The 20,381-nt window shown below is 37.2% G+C and overlaps 1 protein-coding gene across 5 annotated transcripts in view; it reads left to right on the plus strand.

Moving 5' to 3' along the window:
• The window catches only part of PDE5A (phosphodiesterase 5A), a 142,509-nt gene that overhangs the window by 73,361 nt on the left and 48,767 nt on the right, over positions 1 to 20,381 (plus strand). For all 5 annotated transcript variants that reach the window (XM_058721503.1, XM_058721505.1, XM_058721500.1 and 2 more), the window contains exons 10-11: positions 9,055 to 9,230; positions 12,564 to 12,623. In XM_058721503.1, coding sequence (XP_058577486.1) covers positions 9,055 to 9,230; positions 12,564 to 12,623 — 236 coding nt within the window. The remainder of the gene's footprint in view (positions 1 to 9,054; positions 9,231 to 12,563; positions 12,624 to 20,381) is intronic.

The following is a 20,381-nucleotide window of genomic DNA, read 5'->3' on the forward strand; positions in this document are numbered from 1 at the left end:
GAGAGAAAAGTAGAGGCTGCTGAATACATAGTATGGGAATTTTCTTTTCAAGATTATCATCCATGAGTTTGCTAACATAAGCAATAAGGAAACTGACAAGGGTGCCTTACAATATGATACCAACTAAATGTTATATTATAAAAATTTTATTTGGTCGGGAGCGCAAGGTGAAAACTACATTGTAAATATTACGCTTTTTTTTTTTTTAATTTTTTTTTTTTTAACGTTTATTTTTGAGACAGAGAGAGACAGAGCATGAATGGGGGAGGGTCAGAGAGAGGGAGACACAGAATCCGAAACAGGCTCTAGGCTCTGAGCTGTCAGCACAGAGCCTGACGCGGGGCTCGAACTCACGGACCGTGAGATCACGACCCGAGCTGAAGTCGGACGCTTAACCGACTGCGCCACCCAGGCGCCCCAATATTACGCTTTTTTAAAAGAATTCTTTTTGATATAAGCTGCCTCTGACCTTTGCAAATGTGAAGTGAAATTCCAGAAGGGATGCATTATTTACTAGCAAGTTTTCATAATGAGGACTGAGTGGCAACTTGCTACATCAGGTCAGATCTTTGCTTTTCCTCAGCAGCATCTCTTTGGAATAATAATTGGGAATGGGGAGTAGCTGGAGGAAGTTCTCCATCAGGCTTTGTCATCACTTGACACAAATGTGAGCTGGTTCAGTGAAGTGCAAACAGCCCCAGGTGGGGAGGGGACTCAGCATCCATTTGGCTCCACTCTTCCTTTAACCATTTAAAACATGAGCACATTATTCACCTCTGCCGAGTTGAACCTTTCAGATCTGTTCACATTCTGTGATTCTGTCACGTTTCCTTCAAGTGAGCAAAAAAAAAAAAAAAAAATCAAAAATACCAGTTGAAGTGATCAGACTTGGCATACATTTTGTGTCACCCTACTTGATAACAGAGCCAAAAGCAAGCAAATGTTATCTTTGGAGAGGAAAAATTCCCTATTAATAAAAAGAAAGAAAAAAATGGGGGTTTTGGTGGGGGCTCAAGTTGATTCCAAGAAAGAGAAGGAACATTTCCAGTGCTCCCTGCTGCTTAAAAGTGTGACAAAACAGAAAATTTGAATTCTTGCCTGTGTTTTGTGCCCACAGATGTGGCATGGAAAATGTCATGGCTGTAGATAATTTTTCTTGCATATCACAGGCCAGATTCCTCTATTATGTAATTCTAATAGAGAATCCCCATAGAGTTTCATGCGGAAAGGCAGACAGGACCATGTGTTTTTTGTAATCTTCCTTCCCCCTCATATTTTTCCGTTACTGACATTTAGATGAAATTATAGACATTAGACCAGTGTGAGGCCTGTTGTATTCCCTGAGGCATTGTTTCATATCAAATGTTTTCTTAGTGCTCTGACTAATAGAGAGTGTTTCTAGAGTTTTGCTTCCAGTGCTATTAAGGAAATATTTTTCTCATTCAATATTCATTTATTTTAACCAATTATTTCCCCTATTTATTAGGCTAAATATGCCTTTTTCCCAAATCATATTTACCAGGAATTCTTACTGCTATTTTCCATGCCCATTTCAGGACAGATTTTGAAGAAATTAGTCCCATTCCCATTCCCCCCCCCCCAAAAAAAATGTTTAGAACATCTCCACTTTAAATAACTTACATTTCATCTCTTTGTTAATGAAAAATATAACAAAAATTGTAGTGTTATATTACACATTCTTGATTGTGAAGTATGGGAAATATGTACAGTTGATTCTTCAAGGGAATTAGGGGGGACTGACACCCCCTCCCATGCAGTCTAAAATCCATGTATGACTTTTAAATCCCACCAAAGTTAACTACTAATAGCCTACTGTTGACTGGAAGTCTCCCCAGTAACAAAAATAGCTGATTAACACATATTTTATTTATTATAGGTTTTATATACTGTATTCTTACAATAAAGTAAGCTAGGGAAAAGAAAATGTATTAAGAAAATCATAAGAAAGAGAACATACATTTACAGTTCTGTACTGTATTTATCAAAAAAAATGCACATATAAGTGGACCTCACCATTCCAATCCATGCTGTTCAAGGGTCAACTGTATTTCTTAACTGAATGTGTGTTCTAAACGGATTGCTACCCTAACCCTCTGCTCATGTCTGTGTTGCAATTTGATTCTAAGGCATAGATAACTATTCTAAAATTATATGTTTAAATTTGACACTGCTTCACTTTATTTTTCATATGAAGTGTTACCATTTGGTAATATCACTAACTTCTCATTTGCTTATAGAAATATTTGCTAGGATTTTCCTAATGCAAGTATAATGAAACTGTGCAGTGTCATCCATGGTACACATTGCCTATAATGCTTAAAGTTATGTGGTTTTTTTCTCAGAGAATTGTAAATTATGCTTACTTATAATAAGTTCCAGGCAATGAGACTGTAGGGACAGTAATAATTGGAAGAAAATGAGAAAAAATTAAACTAAGAATGTATGTTAGAATTATAAAAGTGAAAATATATAAAATAAAAATAAATCAAAGGATTATAGTTTTAAGAAATTATTGCAAAAATAGCAAGAAAAACTTTATAGTAGCACTAGAAAACAGAAGATTACCTTTACTGGACTAGAAATAGTGAGGGAATTTCTGGAAGATATGAGGTATATATCATTTGTAAGAATGCATTTTACACAAAATGGGAAAAATTTGAATAGAGATGACAATAATATCAGACAAAGTCAAATTTAAGGTAAAAACATACTGTAAAGGGTCACTTCGAAATTTATTAAACTTAAAATCCACCAGGACAGTGTAATTGTCATAAATATTTCTAATAAACTAGCATCATTGATATATAAAAGCCAAAGCTATTAAAAATAGAGGGAGAAATGGACAAAATGGAAGTCTTTAGAACACCACATCTCATAGAAAGTTAAACTCCAGGAAAAAATAAGGAAACATTAGCATTACTATAAAAAAATGAAGTGGATTTAATAGGCAAATATAGATTTACTTTTATATTTCATAATCTAAAAATACAAATTCCTGTCAAATATCCATCAGAAACTTACAAATATTAATGATACACACATATATAACACAAACTCGGTCATTTCCAAAACAGAATTGATGACCACTCTCATGAATCACAATGCATTGGAATTGGAAATGCATAATAAAAGGACAAGTGGGAAGGAAAATTCTCACTTGGAAACTGCAAAGTATTCTCCTTTGTAATGATGGAGAAATCAAAAGCCAAAATGAGAGTACCTCATTTTAGAAAATTGATGGTTGTATCAACATAACATAAAAACTCAAGGCATATGGTCAAAGCTATGCTCAGAGGAGAGATACAGCTTTAACTATTTTGTTATTATTAAGAAATAATAAAGTCATTTGAACTAAGAATTCAGTTGAAGAAATTAGAAAAACAGCACCCTCTGTTTCTCACCTTCTATGCTGCCCCCCAATAAAGAAATAAATAGAAAGCAGAGAAAAGTAATTGAAATGATAAATTTATGAAATGGGAAGGGATAATGAAAAAAAGAGATAATGGGGAAACAATAATAATAAGCAAACCTGCAGCACATATAATGAGGATAATAAGAGAAAAACACAAGTAACAATGAATAAAAAATAACAACTATTGCCCAGAGGAAATTCTAGCCAAAGCAGAGAGGAGGAGATGAAACAATGTGAGATACAGAAAAAGAAAAGGCAAAATAAAACAACTTCCAGATGATATGATTGTGAAGTGGAAAACCCAAGAGAATCAGCTGAAAGTATTTCTCTACAGAGAGTTCTAAAACTTCCTGGTTTTAAAATTATTTAAAAATTTTTTTTTAACTTTTTTTTATTTTTGAGAGAAAGAGACAGAGCGTGAGTGGGAGAGGGGCAGAGAGAGAGAGAGGGAGACACAGAATTGGAAGCAGGATCCAGGCTCTGAAATGTCGGCACAGAGCCCAGTGTGGGGCTTGAACTGTGAGATCATGACCTGAGTCCAAGTCGGACGCTTAACTGTGAGCCACCCAGGCACCCCACCTGGTTTTCAGATTATTAAAGAGAAATAACTTTAATATATCCCAAGACAAATCTGTTCAAAAATAATAATGGAAAAAAAATCCCATAGATAATAGTAGCAAAGAATAAATTTAGCCAGAAATATGTAGTAGCGTCTTTATGAGGAAAACTGTAATAGTCTACTGAATAACTTAAAAATCTTTAGTAAGTGAACTGACTGACATAACATTTCCTGATGATAAGAATCTATTTTGTAAGATGTCAACTTTCCCCAGATTAGATTTATATCAATTTTAATACATATCCTCATAGGGTTTTTTTTTTTTTCAGAGGGAAGGGGAATTCCTGACCAACATTTATAAAACTCATCTGAAAGAATATCATATAAAAAGAATCAAAGAATAAAAAAAAAAAGATTTGCTCTATCAGAAATTAAAATAATGTTGCAAGGGGTGCCTGGGTGGCTCAGTCTGTTGAGCCTCGAACTTCGGCTCAGGTCATGATCTCACAGTTCATGAGTTTGAGCCCCACATTGGGCTCTGTGCTGACAGCTCAGAGCCTGGAGCCTGCTTCTGATTCTGTGTCTCCCTCTCCCCTCCCCAACTCATGCTCTGTCTTGCTCTCTCAAAAATAAATATTAGGGGCACCTGGGTGGCTCAGGTGGTTAAGTGTCCGACCTCGGCTCAGGTCATGATCTCACAGTTTGTGGGTTCGAGCCCCGCGTCGGGCTCTGTGCTGACAGCTCAGAGCCTGGAGCCTGCTTCGGATTCTGTGTCTCCCTCTCTCTGACCCTCCCCCATTCATGCTCTGTCTCTCTCTGTCTCAAAAATAAATAAACGTTAAAAAAAAAATTTTTTTTTTAAAAAAAATAAATAAATAAAAAAAAAATAAAATAAATATTAAAAAATAATAATGCTGTAAAAGTAACATAATTAAAAGTATCATATGTGTGCCAGAAAAGATGGCAAGATCAATGGAATGCAATAGAAAGTCTAAATGCACGCCCAATCTGTTACATATATATTAGTGTTATTGTATATAGTAGCGTATATTTCATTGTTTCTAAGGTACCATTGGTTGAAAGACTTCATTTTCTATAGTTCCAAGAAAGAAAAAAAAATAATTTCAATTAAACTATGACAAGCAATTGATTAGGGTGCAAACTGATTTCAAAAATATTAAAATGTGGGGCACCTGGATGGTTCAGTCAGTTAAGCATCTGACTCTTGATTTCAGCTCAGGTCACAAACTCAAGGTTCCTGAGATTGAGCCCCAAGTCAGGCTGAGCCTGCTTGGGATTCTCTCTCTCCCTCTCTCTGGCCCTCCTCTGTTTGCACGTGCCCCCCCCCTCAAAAATAAATAAATACGTATTTTTTAAATTATTAAAATGTGAAAAAAGTACCTAGTAGTTGAAATAAGTACGACTTTAGTGTTTAAGGTGGCAGTTCAAATCATTAGAGAAGGGGTAACTATTCAACTATTGTAAAAATCTAGTAGCCATTTGGGAAAAAATTAAGTTGAATTAAAAAATTAAATGTGATACAGTGAATCTACAAAAATACTACAGGAAAATATAGGTTTATATATAATCTTAAAATGGGGAAGTTTCTTTTAAAAGCAAGACACTATTCAGCAGAAAATCTCTTTTGATTAAGATAATTGACAAATGACAAGTACAAAAAAATATATATTTGCAAGATTGGTAATAAGGGCAGGTCTTACATATTAAGCAAGACAGGATGCTAATTTCGGAGTCCACACTATGTGGTAGAGAGTACATGAGACTATAAGCAGGATATAAGAGCTGACATCCTGCTGTGCCAAAAAACCAGGAAGTAAACTGTGGTTAGTGACAACATCTGATTCCTAGAGTTACAGAAAAGGAAATATGATTGTGTGATTTTAGAAACCATCTAGTCCCTACTGACAATGTCAGTACAAGTACTTTGTGAACTCTAATATTATTAAGTAAACTGATACTTTACTAACTGTTCTCCTTCTTGGTTTTCTCCTAATGTTTTTGAATATTTTATGTTATGATTGTATATATTAATTGATTTTTGCTGAATGGTTTTCTTTTCTTTTTGGCTCTGCATTAAGTACTTTGTTTTTATATATAAGTGATTCTGATTTCATACAGATTACTGGTAGATGTGGCATCTCAGATGACCAGTTTTAAATTTTATTATTATACTCTTCATCCAGTCTTCCAGTCATTAATGAACTTTTGAAAACCCTAGCTGTAAATGTGTCCGAGCTTTATATTTTCTCCTCAAGAAGGACCCTGTTTGTTATAAACTTTCTTCCTCATAGTTTTTTTTTTTTAAACTGGGGTATTTTTGTTTGATAGAATTAAATTTTCTGAAGTGTATAAAGGAATCAGCAGGATGATCAAGGATGCTATAAAAATATAACTGTCCATTGTGCTTTCAAAGGGGAATTAGATTATATGCCTAAACGGATAATTTGTCTTTACCCTTTCCTTGCACTGAGCTTAGCCCTGTCTACACATTGTTATCTATAGTGGTGGCTTGTAAAGCAAACACACTTTAGCTGTTCCGCTCTGAGCTGTGGTTGGTACAGCCAGCTTTTGATGTTTGTACATGTGACATTCATTTCTATACCTTTGAATTCCAGATGAATTAATTAATACTTCTTAATGCACATTCATTGACTTCTGACTAAGGCATAGATTTGAACTGACGTCCCGGAGAGTTACTTAGCTAGGTCATAAGCCCAGCAGCTTGCCTGATACCCACATCTCAACCCCTTCCTGTTGTCGTTTCCTTTCCACACATACAGTAATTCTTATAAACTGGTAAAAAGAGAAATCTTGTTTATGGAAAGTGGCCAGCCAAGCAGGAGACAACTTTAGTAGAAATTGAAAGGCAGTTACGTTGTGATGTGAGGATAAAGCAGGAGGCATGTGACTCTCAAGAAAATGTGATTTGGGAGACAGCCAGCACCTAGATAAACAGTTCCACGTTTATAATTTGGGGATTCACAAAGGTTGGAGGACCAAACCCTTGCATTGTACCATATACGGGACGTGTTCTTTTAAGAGAATGCTATTTTTCTTGCAGTGTCCAAATTCATTATGTTTCACTTGAAGTATTCCTTGATAGTGGAATAAGTGTTAGAGAAGTATTCCCTGCAGTGCTAAGAGACAGATAAGGATGTCTTTACTGTCTAAAGTAGAAAAACTCCCACAAACAAACCAGAATGAGCAAAAATGAGAGTACAGTGAATTTGCAGGGCTAAGAATAAATTGCACATCAATGGCGATAACAGGACTTAATGTGCAACCATGGATCATTGTGGACTCTATGAAATCCTTTTGTGCTCTGGGAAAAGTAACTGATAACACACTCTAGTCTTCATGGGAAAGTAGTTTGGGTGAGAGCTGCAGTCCTGCATTCTTTCATTAACTCAGTAAACATTTTTCGAGTTCCTGCTATATGCCAGGCATTTTGCTAACTGAGGAAGTGGATCTGAGAAAATAAAATCTCTAAGGCCAGAAATCTCTACAGCCTAGAAAGAGGGACAGAAATGAAATCGGCTGTGATACACCAAGCAATGGATTAAGGGCATAGAAAAGAGTAGTGCCTGCCTCACCTGGGAGGTGGGAGGCCTCCAGGAGCTACTGTGAAGGAGATGTGAGTGTCAGCTGGCTAATCGGAAGGAAAGCAGTGGGGAGCAGTGGAGGCGGGTGGAAAAGCACAGGCAACGTTGTGAGCAAGAAGATACAGTCAGGGAACCACCAGCAGTGATCTCAAGGAGGTCAAAGAGCACAGAGCAGAGGACTGTGGTAAAAAGTGCTCTTTGGGACTAGGCAGAGCCGGGCTTTGAATTTTAGACGTGAGCATAGAAACTAGTGGCCTTGAGCAAATGACTTAACTTTTCTGAGACTCAGTTTTTTCATCTGTAAAATGGGGATGGTCATATCTACTTTGCAGTGTAAATTTTAAGGCCCAGAGATTGTGTGTGTACTGAAGCATTTAGCATAGTACGTATCCCATGGTGGGCACACACTGGAACTCTGGTATTAAATATTTAGAGACGGAAGAAATAAGGACTTAACACTTTGTTTTACCCAGAGGTAGGAGGTCACTGAACTCCTCAAAGAGAGGCCACTGGCTCAGAATCCCATTGAAGTAGTTCAGTAAAGACTTACAATGTTGATGTAATTTTCCATTTATATTGACTACATGTTTGACTTCTTTTTCTTTTTTAATTTTTTAACCATTTATTTTTGAGGGACAGAGACACAGAGCATGAGTCGGGGAAGGGCAGAGAGAGGAAGACAGAATCCATAGCAGGCTCCAGGCACAGAGCTCGATATAAGGCTCAAACACATGAACCTTGAAATCATAACCTGAGCAAAAGTCGAAGGCTCAGCTGACTGAGCCATTCAGGTGCCCCTATATGTTTGACTTTCTAAGAGAAGCCAGGACTTGGGAGGTTATGATTTTCTTCAAAGATTAGTTCTGCCTTTATTTCTAAATGGTCATTTTTATTTGCATTTATTTGTAGTATCAAAAGTTGTCTGCAAGTATGATTCTCCTGGATACAGAGGTACTTATTTGAAATTTGAGATGGTCTATGTGAATTAACCTGTTTTCTACGTTCTATTTTGTATGTTACTGTAGTTTTTAACTTCTGGTTTCTCAGTAAGGAAAGGCAATCTGTGTGACCCAAAATTCTGATGTGCATTAAAATTGTTCTCTTGGCAAATGTACAAAAATCCAATTAGTTTCCAAAGGACAAATTGTCTTTGGGGACTCAGCTGATCTAAAATTCGTGACCGCGTCTGGAAGAAAATAGTACTCTAGGATTTTTTTGAACGCAGGCAACATACTGTGTGAAACAAGTTCTCATGTAAATTAACTCGGTTTACTTTTCTAGCTTTTATATTTGTGAGGATCCGTTTGCTTCTTTGGAGATAGATTCCAAGCACTCATAAAAGCATAAGATAATCTTTTTTTGCGGGGGCTGGGTGTTCAAGTCAATAAAACGTATAATAATTAATAATAATGTTTACTCAATTTCTTGGATTGTTATAGGGGTTTGCCAACTTGTAAATAAGATGGAGGAGAATACTGGCAAGGTTAAGCCTTTCAACCGAAATGACGAACAGTTTCTGGAGGCTTTTGTCATCTTTTGTGGCTTGGGGATCCAGAACACACAGATGTATGAAGCAGTGGAGAGAGCCATGGCCAAGCAAATGGTCACACTGGAGGTGGGCTGACAACTGTGGGACTCTCGGTCTCTGCAGCCACACTCAGTTTCTGCCTTTCCTGCCAAAACAACTCGTGGGGTCTGTGTGTTATAGCAGCGTCTCCTCACGAGAATCAGACTGAATCCTTAGTTCCTCATGGAAACAGCTAAGGAAACGGAGACCCAGAATATTTTAGAGACTAATCAAAGGTCTCATGACCAAACCAAAACTCAGGCTGTTCGTCCCTTCACTCTTCTGACCTTAAGAATGCATTCACACAGATGTCTGCTGCCCGTGCAGCCTGTCTGTCCGAGCTCCAGTGCCTGAGCATCCCTGTCCCCTGGTGAACAGCTGTACTCATACATTTTGAAAGACAAAAATAGAAACCCTAAGCACTCAGAGAACCAGAAGTGAGGAAAAGGGAAACTCTTTCAGATTACAGATGTATGGATCCCACTTCTGAATACCCTGATTCATAAGTCTTGGGTAGAGCCTGGGAATCTACATTATTCCAGAGCTTCCCCCAAGGTGATTCTGAATGTGCAGGCAGCTTGTGACCCACTGGCCTGGGGCACTGACCTTCGGCAGGCTCCCTCCCGAGGAGGATTACCCTACCCAAGTGGGGCCAGCCCTTTCCAGGTGTATTTCACTAACTGCCTGAAAATGTTCACTTTGCATAACCCAGAAATTTCTTACATCAGAGACCCAGTTTAAGGAAATAGACTTCAAAAGGGCAAACGTCTCTACTTATTCATACAGTGGCGTGAAGTATGTTTGAATATTTGCCTACTCCTATGTAATTGAGATCAGTGGGAATCCATGTTTAGAAACTAACGTTTCCTCCAATCCTCTAATAAGTTCCTAACCTAAATAGCTAGAAAGATATATAAGTAAAAATTTACTAACAACCAAGATAGTATTAGTAATGATGAATATATAACATGAATAGTTTTGCCATGGTATTATATAAGAGACCTTGGATTATAAGCCAGTGGAAATCTTTTTTTGAAATACACACACGTAGGTATAGGTGCATATATATATATATATATATATATATATATACACACAAATATATGTATGTGTGTATATATATATGCACACATATACCTCAAATTACATCTATACACATACATATATGTACATATAGTGTCACACATATATACATATGTATGTATACATGTGTGCATGTGTGTATATACATATATTTTTAATCAAATTTTTTATAGTTCCCTTGGTTTTGCATTGAATTGAATCTAAGCCAGCTATCAATTAGAAATTATCTCTTGTAAAAATGTTTTATTATGGAAAATTGCAAGCATATACAGAAGTATACTAAGAATAGCTTAGTGAGTGCCCATGTACTCATTAGCCATCTTTAATAATTATTGACCCCTGGCCAATATCATTTCATTCATACACTTGCTCACTGCTCTGCACTCTTCCACTTTAATCCATTGATTATTTTGAAGCAAATCCCAGACATTATATAATTTTGTTCAAAATCTTCGAGTATTTTCCTGATTGAGATTTATTTCTATTTTAACACTATAGTTTTACTTCAGTTAAATATATGAGTAATTAGGCTTTTACTTAGTCTAAACATTTATTTTATTTCAGTTCATTATGGGAAGTCCTATCGATGCTCACAAGTTTAACCTTGAAAAAGATTTTCCTTTCCTTACAAGGCATTGTATAAAAGCTAGGGACACCAATCCCTCAGGTTTTCTTAGGACAGTGAATTATTTTGACCTGGAAGCCATGGTCATTATAATGACCAACAAAACAACAATAATAATAGCTAACCTTTGCCAAATGTTTACTCTGTGTTCTGATGCTCACGTGTATAGACATACCTCATTTTATTGTGCTTTGTTTTATTGCTTGTCACAGATACTGCATTTTTTACAAATTAAAGGTTTGTAGCAACCCTATGTTGAGCAAATCTGTCAGCATCATTTTTCCAACAGCATTTGCCCACTTCATGTCTCTGTGTCACATTTTGATAATTCTTACAATAGTTCAAGCTTTTTCATTATTATTATATTTGTTATGCTAATCTGTGATCAGTCATTAGGGCCTGCTGAAAACTCAGGTGATGGGTTCCATTTTTTTAGCAATAAAGTGTTTTTGAAATAAGGTATCATATATTTTTTTAGAAGCAATGCTATTGCACACTTAATAGACTATAGCATAGTGTCAGCATAATTTTTATGTACACTGGGAAACCAAAAAGTTCATTTGACTCCCTTTATTACAATATTGGCTTTATTGCAATAGTCTGGAAATAAACCCGCTATATCTCAGAGGTAGGCCTGTATTAACAAAATTAATCATTACAACCGTATGAGTAAGGTGTTATTATTATCTCCAGTGTGACAAAATTTATTTTTTAAAACTTAGAATGGTATGTTATTCCTGTATCAATTTAAGTCTGAAAATGGCTTACCTTTTTATCAATCCTGCTAATATCTTTGGGGTTTTTAGTAAATCTATGTTGTCTCTGTCAAAGATGAACTTTAAAAAATATTTTTTAAAAAATACGGTAGATGTTTTAAATATGACCACTGCCCTGATTCAAAAGAATGTCTAAAATATTATCCTATTACTTTGAAGTCATTACTTTTGAATATGGGAATTAATGATTCTTCTGTTGAGTGATGAGAAAATAGTAAGCCTGTCTGTTTAACTCTACTAGGTAAGAGAAAGTGTACTAGTTAGGTATTGAAAGCAGGGTCCCAGGCCCCACTTGTCCCCTCACTGAGTGCCTCACGTCCCCAGATGTTACTGGATGGATTTATGGGGCAGCGCTGCCTGTCTTGATCTGTGTGACATCATGTTCTAGCCATGCCATTTTTCTTTATGAAATTCTAGAGTAGTTACAGCCCTCCCCTGAGAGCTTCTTCTAGACTCCTTGCTTTCCAAATGTCAATGTTAAGTGTCAGTTTACGCAAAAGATTTTTTCGTAATTCTCACAAGTAAAAATAACTGAAGTCAGTATTTTCTAAAAAGCAGTGCAAAAAGAAAAAAGCACAAAATAAATTTCTGCCAACTTTGAGCCAGTAGTATCGCTTATCAATAATGTGTTCATTACATCAACAGTGTCAGAATAAAAGTGACAAGACTTTCTCTAAACACAGAGAGAGTATACCTTTTGGTCTTCTGAAACAAGCAATTGAGTCAAATCTGGGATTTTTCTTTCTGTTGAAGAAAAGCAGCAAACAAGATTTGACATTCTGAGGTGTCTAGTTCTCTCTCCAGGAAGTTTTAGCAGAATCTCGAGCTTGAGATTGTAGTCTACATTTGGTAGTTTTCTCTTGGGTAACCTGTTTTCTTTGGTTTCTTACCCTATAGGTTCTGTCGTATCACGCTTCAGCAGCAGAGGAAGAAACAAGAGAGCTCCAATCCTTAGCGGTAATTCTCTTTCTTTGTAAAAGTGACTGACTACAGACATTTAATTAATACATAAACATGCTTCTCTTAGGATAACTACTTCCAATGCAATGGTCCCAATTTTTTTAATTGTATTATTATTATTTACTTTGAGAGACAGAGAGTGAGCAGGGAAGGGGCAAAGAGAGAGGGAGAGAGAGAGAATCCTAAGCAGGCTCCACACCATCAGAACAGAGCTTAATGCAGAGCTAGAACCCATGAAGATCCCATGAGATCATGACCTGAGCCGAAACCAAGAGTTGGGCATTTAACTGATTGAGCCACCCAGGCACCCCAGCAATGGTCCCATTTAATTAAATGTGGTAAATATTTAGATGGACATTCATAAAAATATTTAATCAGTTCTACTTTATTGTAGGGCTAAAGAGTCACTGATGATCCAAAGCAAAAGATAACATACTGACTTTGTAGTACATTATATGATTCTGAATTTTTTTTTCAATAATGTCACATCTTTCTTAGGCCAAAACTAAATTTACTTTTCAGCTCCTGGGGACAATGTGAACAGGTGACTGACAGTGAGGTGGTTGTTTGGTTAGGGTAACGACAACAAAGATTTTATAATTTGTTATCAATAATCTGCTCTGCATTATTGAGAATTGAGAGTGATTTTGATGTCTGACCACATGGCCTATGGAATGTTACTTGAAATTGGGTTCAAATAAGGTCAGCTCCTGAATTCTTATTACATCGTTATTTAGTATGCTATGAGAGAAAAAGCACACTGATAATGTAAGTAGAATGTTAAATGTTCTAGGTCGTGGTTGAGATTAATGAAAATTTGAGGCACTTACACATTTACAGCAAAGGCTCGCCTTCTGAGTTGAAATTTACTTGAGACAACACGGATGAGGTCTATGTGAGATGTGACAGGAGTCTGTAAAGAATGAGAAGGGTGTGAACAGATCACTGAGATTCTTTTTCATTGTCCTCATCATCATAGCTGGCCAAATGCCAACCCTCTGTGGCCTTACCTACATTTTCTCACGAAAACTGCACAGCTATATTATGAGGGCCACACTGAAGTTAGAGAAGCCAAGTGACTTGCTCAAGGTCACACTGGCAGAAAGAGGGGAAGTCAGGATACACACTCACACAGTCTATCTAGTTCCAGAGCCTATGCATACAACCACTGTGCTGTCTGTTATGAGCTGTTAGGGACAGAGAAGATTAAAGATGATTGAAATGTTTTGACCTCCACCATTAAAAAAATGATGGTGCCATGAATTAACTAAAGTGGAAATATTAAGAAGGAAAACTTGGCAGATTTGACTTAGAACGTGGTAAGTGTGAGGTGCTGGTGGAAGGACTCAATGGACGTCTTCAGTAATCATGAAAGGCAGGACTGGAGTGGGGAGGGGCTGAACAGAGGTGGCGATTTGGAGGTCCAGCCTTGCGGTTTGGGGCAGTCCCATGGGGGTAGAGCGGTTGGGAGAGGGGCCTGAAAGACTGAAGGCAGAACTTTTGGGAATCTGGGTTTCTGTGGAAGGAATGGGAAAAGAACCTGGCTGAGGTACAGATGTGGTCATTAAACAGGGAGGAAGATTTAGGATGGGGCAGTGGCACAGAAGGCAGAAGTTTCAAAAAGGAAGGAGGTCCTGTTGGTTGTAGAAGGTTGAGAAGTGGGACTGAGGAAGGCTGCTGCATTCTATGATCATGTGATTGTTCAGACGGCAGCTTTAGGAGTAAAACCGCGAGAGTTAAGAGTAAATGGTGACAAAACGGAGGAATGAATATAGACTTGTTTTAAAAGATAAGTTTTGTATAAAGCAAGGAGTGGAAAAGTAGTTATTAAGGATGCTGGCTGATGTTTTTGTTTTGGTTTGCTTTGTGTTGTGCACAAGGCTCACTCACAAGGAAGAGAACCAGCATGTTGTTGGATGGAGGGCAAAGGTACGGCAATGAGGGAGTGCAAGGCAGGGAAGAGATCTGGACCTTGGAGCAGCCTAGGCATTGAGCGAGACAAGAGGGAAGCGATGATAGTAATAATAATAAGAATAGCTGCATTTATTGAGCACTTACCTCATACACGGCATGTTGGAAGTTCTTTGTGTGTGTTCACTAAGTGTATTTAGTCCACAGCAGCCCCATCAGGTCGGTATGGTTAGCAGGTGGAATGTGAGGAATTTGAGATTGAGAGGGTTTAGGTTGTCCTGCTCGGGATCTCCCCGGTCGTAAGTGATGGTGCCAGTACTAACTCTGGGCAGCCCAGATCCAAAGCCCAGACTCCCCTGTGTGGCACTGGAGAGGTAATGAGCTGGAAAAGGAAGGCTGAGGACTTACAGGTGTTCTCAGTTAAATCAGTGAGTAGAAAGCAGAGTCATTTATTTGCCAAGAACAGTTTAAGGAACTTGGGATGTTTCACCTGAAAGGTTAAGCTTCTTTTGGGGTTAGCCTCATTTGGGATGGACTTTATTTATTTTGTTCATGGCGGTATTTGAAGAAACGAACAGTTCTTCAATTATTTACAGAGGTTTATAGGTTATAAATATCTTTCACATCAGGCTTAATTGGCCTGTTGGTCTCATCCTTCCAGAATGATGAAGTTTTTAACTAAATGCATACTGTGAGTTGGACATTATCACATGGAAAGATACATCTTGAAGTGCTTGCGAGCACTGCAAGAGTATTAAATTAGTTCTAAAATGAGGGCAAGGTTACACTCTGCCATGTGTTGTTTTAGATAAATAAAAACTAGCAAATAGAGCAATTTCTAAAGATAATGCTAAAAACATCACTAGGATATTAAACTTTGCTTTCACTTTGAAAATAGCAATCTTTCAGAAAAAATCTGAAAATTATTTTCTCAATTATTTTTATAATTTTAGCAAGAGAAAAACGCTTTGGAATAACTGAAAATTGCTATATTGCAGTATTGTTCAAAACCATCTGTTGTTTCATTTGGAAAATAGATTTCTGGCAGCTGCACTGGGAAATTTAGGGTTACGTCACTTATAGGTCAGCTAATTTATTTAAATTGGTTGAAATTCAGCAACTGAATTCAATACTGGTTTTCCATCAGCCTAATAAAAATTCCTTTACAGCCCCGACTGCACAGGTGTCTGCATCATCCAGCGACTACCAAAGTTGCTTTGTCGTGTATCTGATTATTTATCTCAATTTAAGACCTAAAATAAATTGAAAAGCTGCCTAATGTTTTCTTCACTTTTATTTTTACAAGTTAGTTCTGGAGAGAATTAAATAATATATTTAAGTATACCAAATATTTATGCCTGTTTCCAGAAAAGTTCTCTAATTATAACAAAAGTATAACCAAGTTGATAGGAAACTCAAAATCCTTATTTTTTCCCCTTTGTTTTACTTGAGTTTTTAATCTAATTTCTCTTGACTTAAAATTGGGTATAGCAGAAATAAGGCCTTAAACTAAGCATTTTACCATATATCTTTAATGATCCTTAGTCACAAGTTGTTGAGATAAAAATAAATGAACCCCAGCTACCTGGCAATGGTTATTAGAAAATTATTAGTTAAGATATCAGAATGAAATCAGTATTTATTACCAGTAACTGAGTATTTGATTGACTGGTTTCCTTTTCTGCTTTCCTCTTTTGTTAGAAGAGTAGTGAGTAAATATGTATTAGAGTTTAGTTTTTTGAAATAAGCTCAGTTTTGTCCTGGGGTCACTGCTTATTCAGTTTATCTCTATAGCTTCTGCTTTATAGCAATTTCTGAATCATATGTAATGTATATAAAAGCAAACTCACCCTTTTGTGATCCTGAAAGGTTTCTGCATCAAAATAGTGAGATAGGGAGAAGCTGACCTCTCAGGCAGGATTTCCTAGAACAGAATTTACTTCATCTTGACCTTAATCTTTCAGAGCCAGAAACGTCATGTGAACTTTCTTGATCAGGAGTGTGTTCCTGCTGCAGGTGACAGCAGCAAAGGGCAGAGCCATGTTCCTGACTCAAATCCCTGATGCCCAAGTCAGTGGTAGAGTATAGATCTAATTCCTTGTATCAAGATGATCATCACATTCCCCACTTTTTGAGAAAATCTATATATGGATAGTCAAATTATAAATAGAAAATTTTGAGCCAATAATAACAAAGAGTTGATGTTATGATCTTGATAACCAGTGTCGCTGAACTGTAGTAACCTACGGCATCCAGGAAGGCACATTCTTCCTCAAACAGTGCTAGAATGACCCTGAAACCGTCTGGGTCCTTTGGACTTCCTGTATACCATCCGTTGATACATTCGTTTTTATAGATGTCTATAACATTAACTGGGCTGTGTCTTTTCCACATTGGCAAGACTTAGTAAATTCTGTTTGATTCTTCCTGCTTTCCTTCGGCAAGCTAATCTTATCTTTTCTGCTTTGAATTCACTAGTACATTACTTCCAATGGTAATCTTAGCTCCAGAATATAGTGGCACCATTCTTCAGCTTCTTATATACTAAATAGATGTTAACCAGACTAATTCCTCATTTAGTCATAAATTTACCCTGAGAGTTTTACTTATAAGCATATGTACATATTATCAGAATCTTGACATTAGCATGTGCCATCTTTGCATGGTTTTGAAAACTGTATGCTCATTAGTTTTTATATTCTGTGCCTCTTTGCCATTGAGATTTAAAAGATGACATTTAGGGACACCTGGGTGGCTCAGTTGGTTGAGCATCCAACTTTGGCTCAGGTCATGATCTCACAGTTCGTGGAGTTCGAGCCCTGTGTCAGACTCATTGCTCTCTGCAGAGCCCACTTCGGATCCTCCGCCCCCCAATCTCTCCACCCCTCCCCAGTTCATGCTTTCTCTCTCAAAAGTAAATAAAAACATTTGAAAATAAATAAATAAATAGTCACATTTATATAATGTTAGAAAGAAGGAAAAATCATAAAACATGTTGATATCGTTATTGAAGAAAATATGCTAATCCAGCCGTGCTGTGCCTTATTCACTTCTTTATTCTCTGTAAGATTCGGTTCCACATACTAAGTTGGTTATTTACTTCCCTTTGTATAAGTAAGATTTCTTTTTCATGTGTATGTGGATTCACTTCCCTCTTAGAGAAAGATAAATTCTAACAGGCTTGTAAGTGGTATGGATTTTTTCTTTAAAAACATGTTTTCTGTGCATGTTAGAAGTAGGGAAGAGAGACATTAGCCTTCTGTAAAGTATAATGTGATGGCTGTCAAACTGGCTTTATTCAAAGACCTAGAAACAAACTGCTCCGCATAAAATGGTGCCCCAATAGGTGGGGGTAGTGATCAGGGACTGATAGGGCTTAAAACACCTAACTGAGGCTCTCTGCTTGTAGCTACCAATGAACCCATGAGATATCTTACATTAATTTTATGCCTGAAAATAGTTTCCTTCAATAATTGATCATTGAGGAAAACCTCTTTTCATCCTAACATTTATAATGAATAAACGTCAGGAGTAATGTAACAAAATGCCTTTATACAATACTGAAGCTAATTGGAAGAATTTGACATTTTATGGATGGCCAAGTTCAGTGTCTGCTCTTCTTTTCAAACTTATTTTAAGAAATGACTTTCTGAATAACGGAGCCTTGCCGTAACAGTTGGCAGTTAGGAGTTATTTTGTAATTTTTATTTTAGCTCTTGAGATTTGATACTTCAGACCTAAGGCGGGTAGAATGCCTTTGATAGCAGTGTGACCTTTTTTTGTATTAAGGTTATACAGTCGAGCAAGTTGTGTAGCCATTTGGCCACATGTCTTTATTTTCTTCTGAGGTGACCAGAGACTTTGCCACAGGCTAAATATAAACCTTTTTCATGAGGCATCCACCCAAAATAAGAAACTCAATAATTTTTAAATGATCCTTTTATTTACCTTACCCAAGTATATTATTTTCCATGAACACGTGCTTTTTGGGTTTCAAGGAGACTATACACTTTACAAATAGATTATTTCCTATAAAGTTTTATTTCTCTATTAAGTAAACAAAGAGGCACCCACCCTCTACACTTGTGTAGAGGCCTTCATAATGAGAAACAGTTGAATTTAAAAAAAAAAAAAAAGGTTGTTTGTCTTATATAAAGTTCAGGATAGATTCTCTTTGACTTTATTTATTTATTTTAATATGAAATTTATTGTCAAATTGGTTTCCATACAACACCCAGTGCTCAGCCCAACAGGTGCCCTCCTCAATGTGCATACCCACTTCCCCTCCCTCCCACCCCCCCATCAACCCTCAGTTTATTCTCAGTTTTTAAGAGTCTCTTATGGTTTGCCTCCCTCCCTCTCTTTTTTTTTTCCCCTTCCCCTCCCCCATGGTCTTCTGTTAAGTTTCTCAGGATCCACATAAGAGTGAAAACATATGGTATCTGTCTTTCTCTGTCTGACTTATTTCACTTAGCCTAACACTGTCCAGTTCCATCCACGTTGCTACAAAAGGCCGGATTTCATTCTTTCTCATTGCCAAGTGGCTTTCCATTGTATATATAAACCACAACTTCTTTATCCATTCATCAGTTGAGGGACATTTAGGCTCTTTCCATAATTTGGCTATTGTTGAGAGTGCTGCTATAAACATTGGGGTACAAGCGCCCCTGTGCATCAGTACTCCTGTATCCCTTGGGTAAATTCCTAGCAGTGCTACTGCTGGGTCATAGGGTAGGTCTATTTTTAATTTTTTGAGGAACCTCCACACTGTTTTCCAGAGCAGCTGCACCAGTTTGCATTCCCACCAACAGTGCAAGAGGGTTCCCATTTCTCCACATCCTCGCCAGCATCTATAGTCTCCTGATTTGTTCATTTTAGCCACTCGACTGGTGTGAGTGGTTTTGATTTGTATTTCCCTGATGAGGAGTGACGTTGAGCATCTTTTCATGTGCCTGTTGGCCATCCGGATGTTTTCTTTAGAGAAGTGTCTATTCATGTTTTCTGCCCATTTCTTCACTGGATTATTTTTTTTTCAGGTGTGGAGTTTGGTGAGTTCTTTATAGATTTTGCATACTAGCCCTTTGTCCAATATGTCATTTACAAATATCCTTTCCCATTCCGTTGGTTGTCTTTGACTTTAGAAAAATAGATGACTATATTCAGGTTCTCCAGGGAAACAGAACTAGTAGGAGAGAGATTTATTCTGAAGAATTGGCTCACACGGTTATGGGGGCTGAGAATTCCAGCAGTGTTATGTCTGCAAGGTTGGAGACCCAGGAAAACCAGTGGTATAATTCAGTTTGAGTCTAAAGGCCTGAGAACAGAGGAGCTGATGCTTGAAATCCAAGTCCAAGGGCCTGAGAAGATAAGATGAGATATTCCAGCTTCATAGGAAGCAAAAAAGGCATGTTCTTCCTTCCTCTACCTTTTGTTCTATTCAGGCCTTGGACAGATGCATGATGTCCACCCACAATGAAGAGGGAAGTCTACTGAGTCCACTGATTCAGTGCTCATCTCATCCAGAAATACAGAAATACTTTCACAGACATACACAGAAATAGTGTTTAGTGTGTCTAGCCAAGTGAGACATAAAGTTAACCATCACAAGTGACTAAAAAAAGTAGTTAAGTATGTATTTTCATTATCTATCGTTGTGTTATTAGGGAGCATGTGCAAACTACTAACATCCTTGTGTCATTAAACTTTAAAAACTATGTATTTCAATTATTTATGTGCCTATCCTCTCCATCAGGCTATTAGTTCTTGAGTCGTCATCATCATAGCTACCATCTAGTGATTGCTGAACAAAAACCTGGTTTACATATCTTGTTAAGTGAGTGAATG

The sequence above is a fragment of the Neofelis nebulosa genome, chromosome 3 (genome assembly GCF_028018385.1).
Source record: "Neofelis nebulosa isolate mNeoNeb1 chromosome 3, mNeoNeb1.pri, whole genome shotgun sequence".
Lineage (NCBI taxonomy): Eukaryota > Metazoa > Chordata > Mammalia > Carnivora > Felidae > Neofelis > Neofelis nebulosa.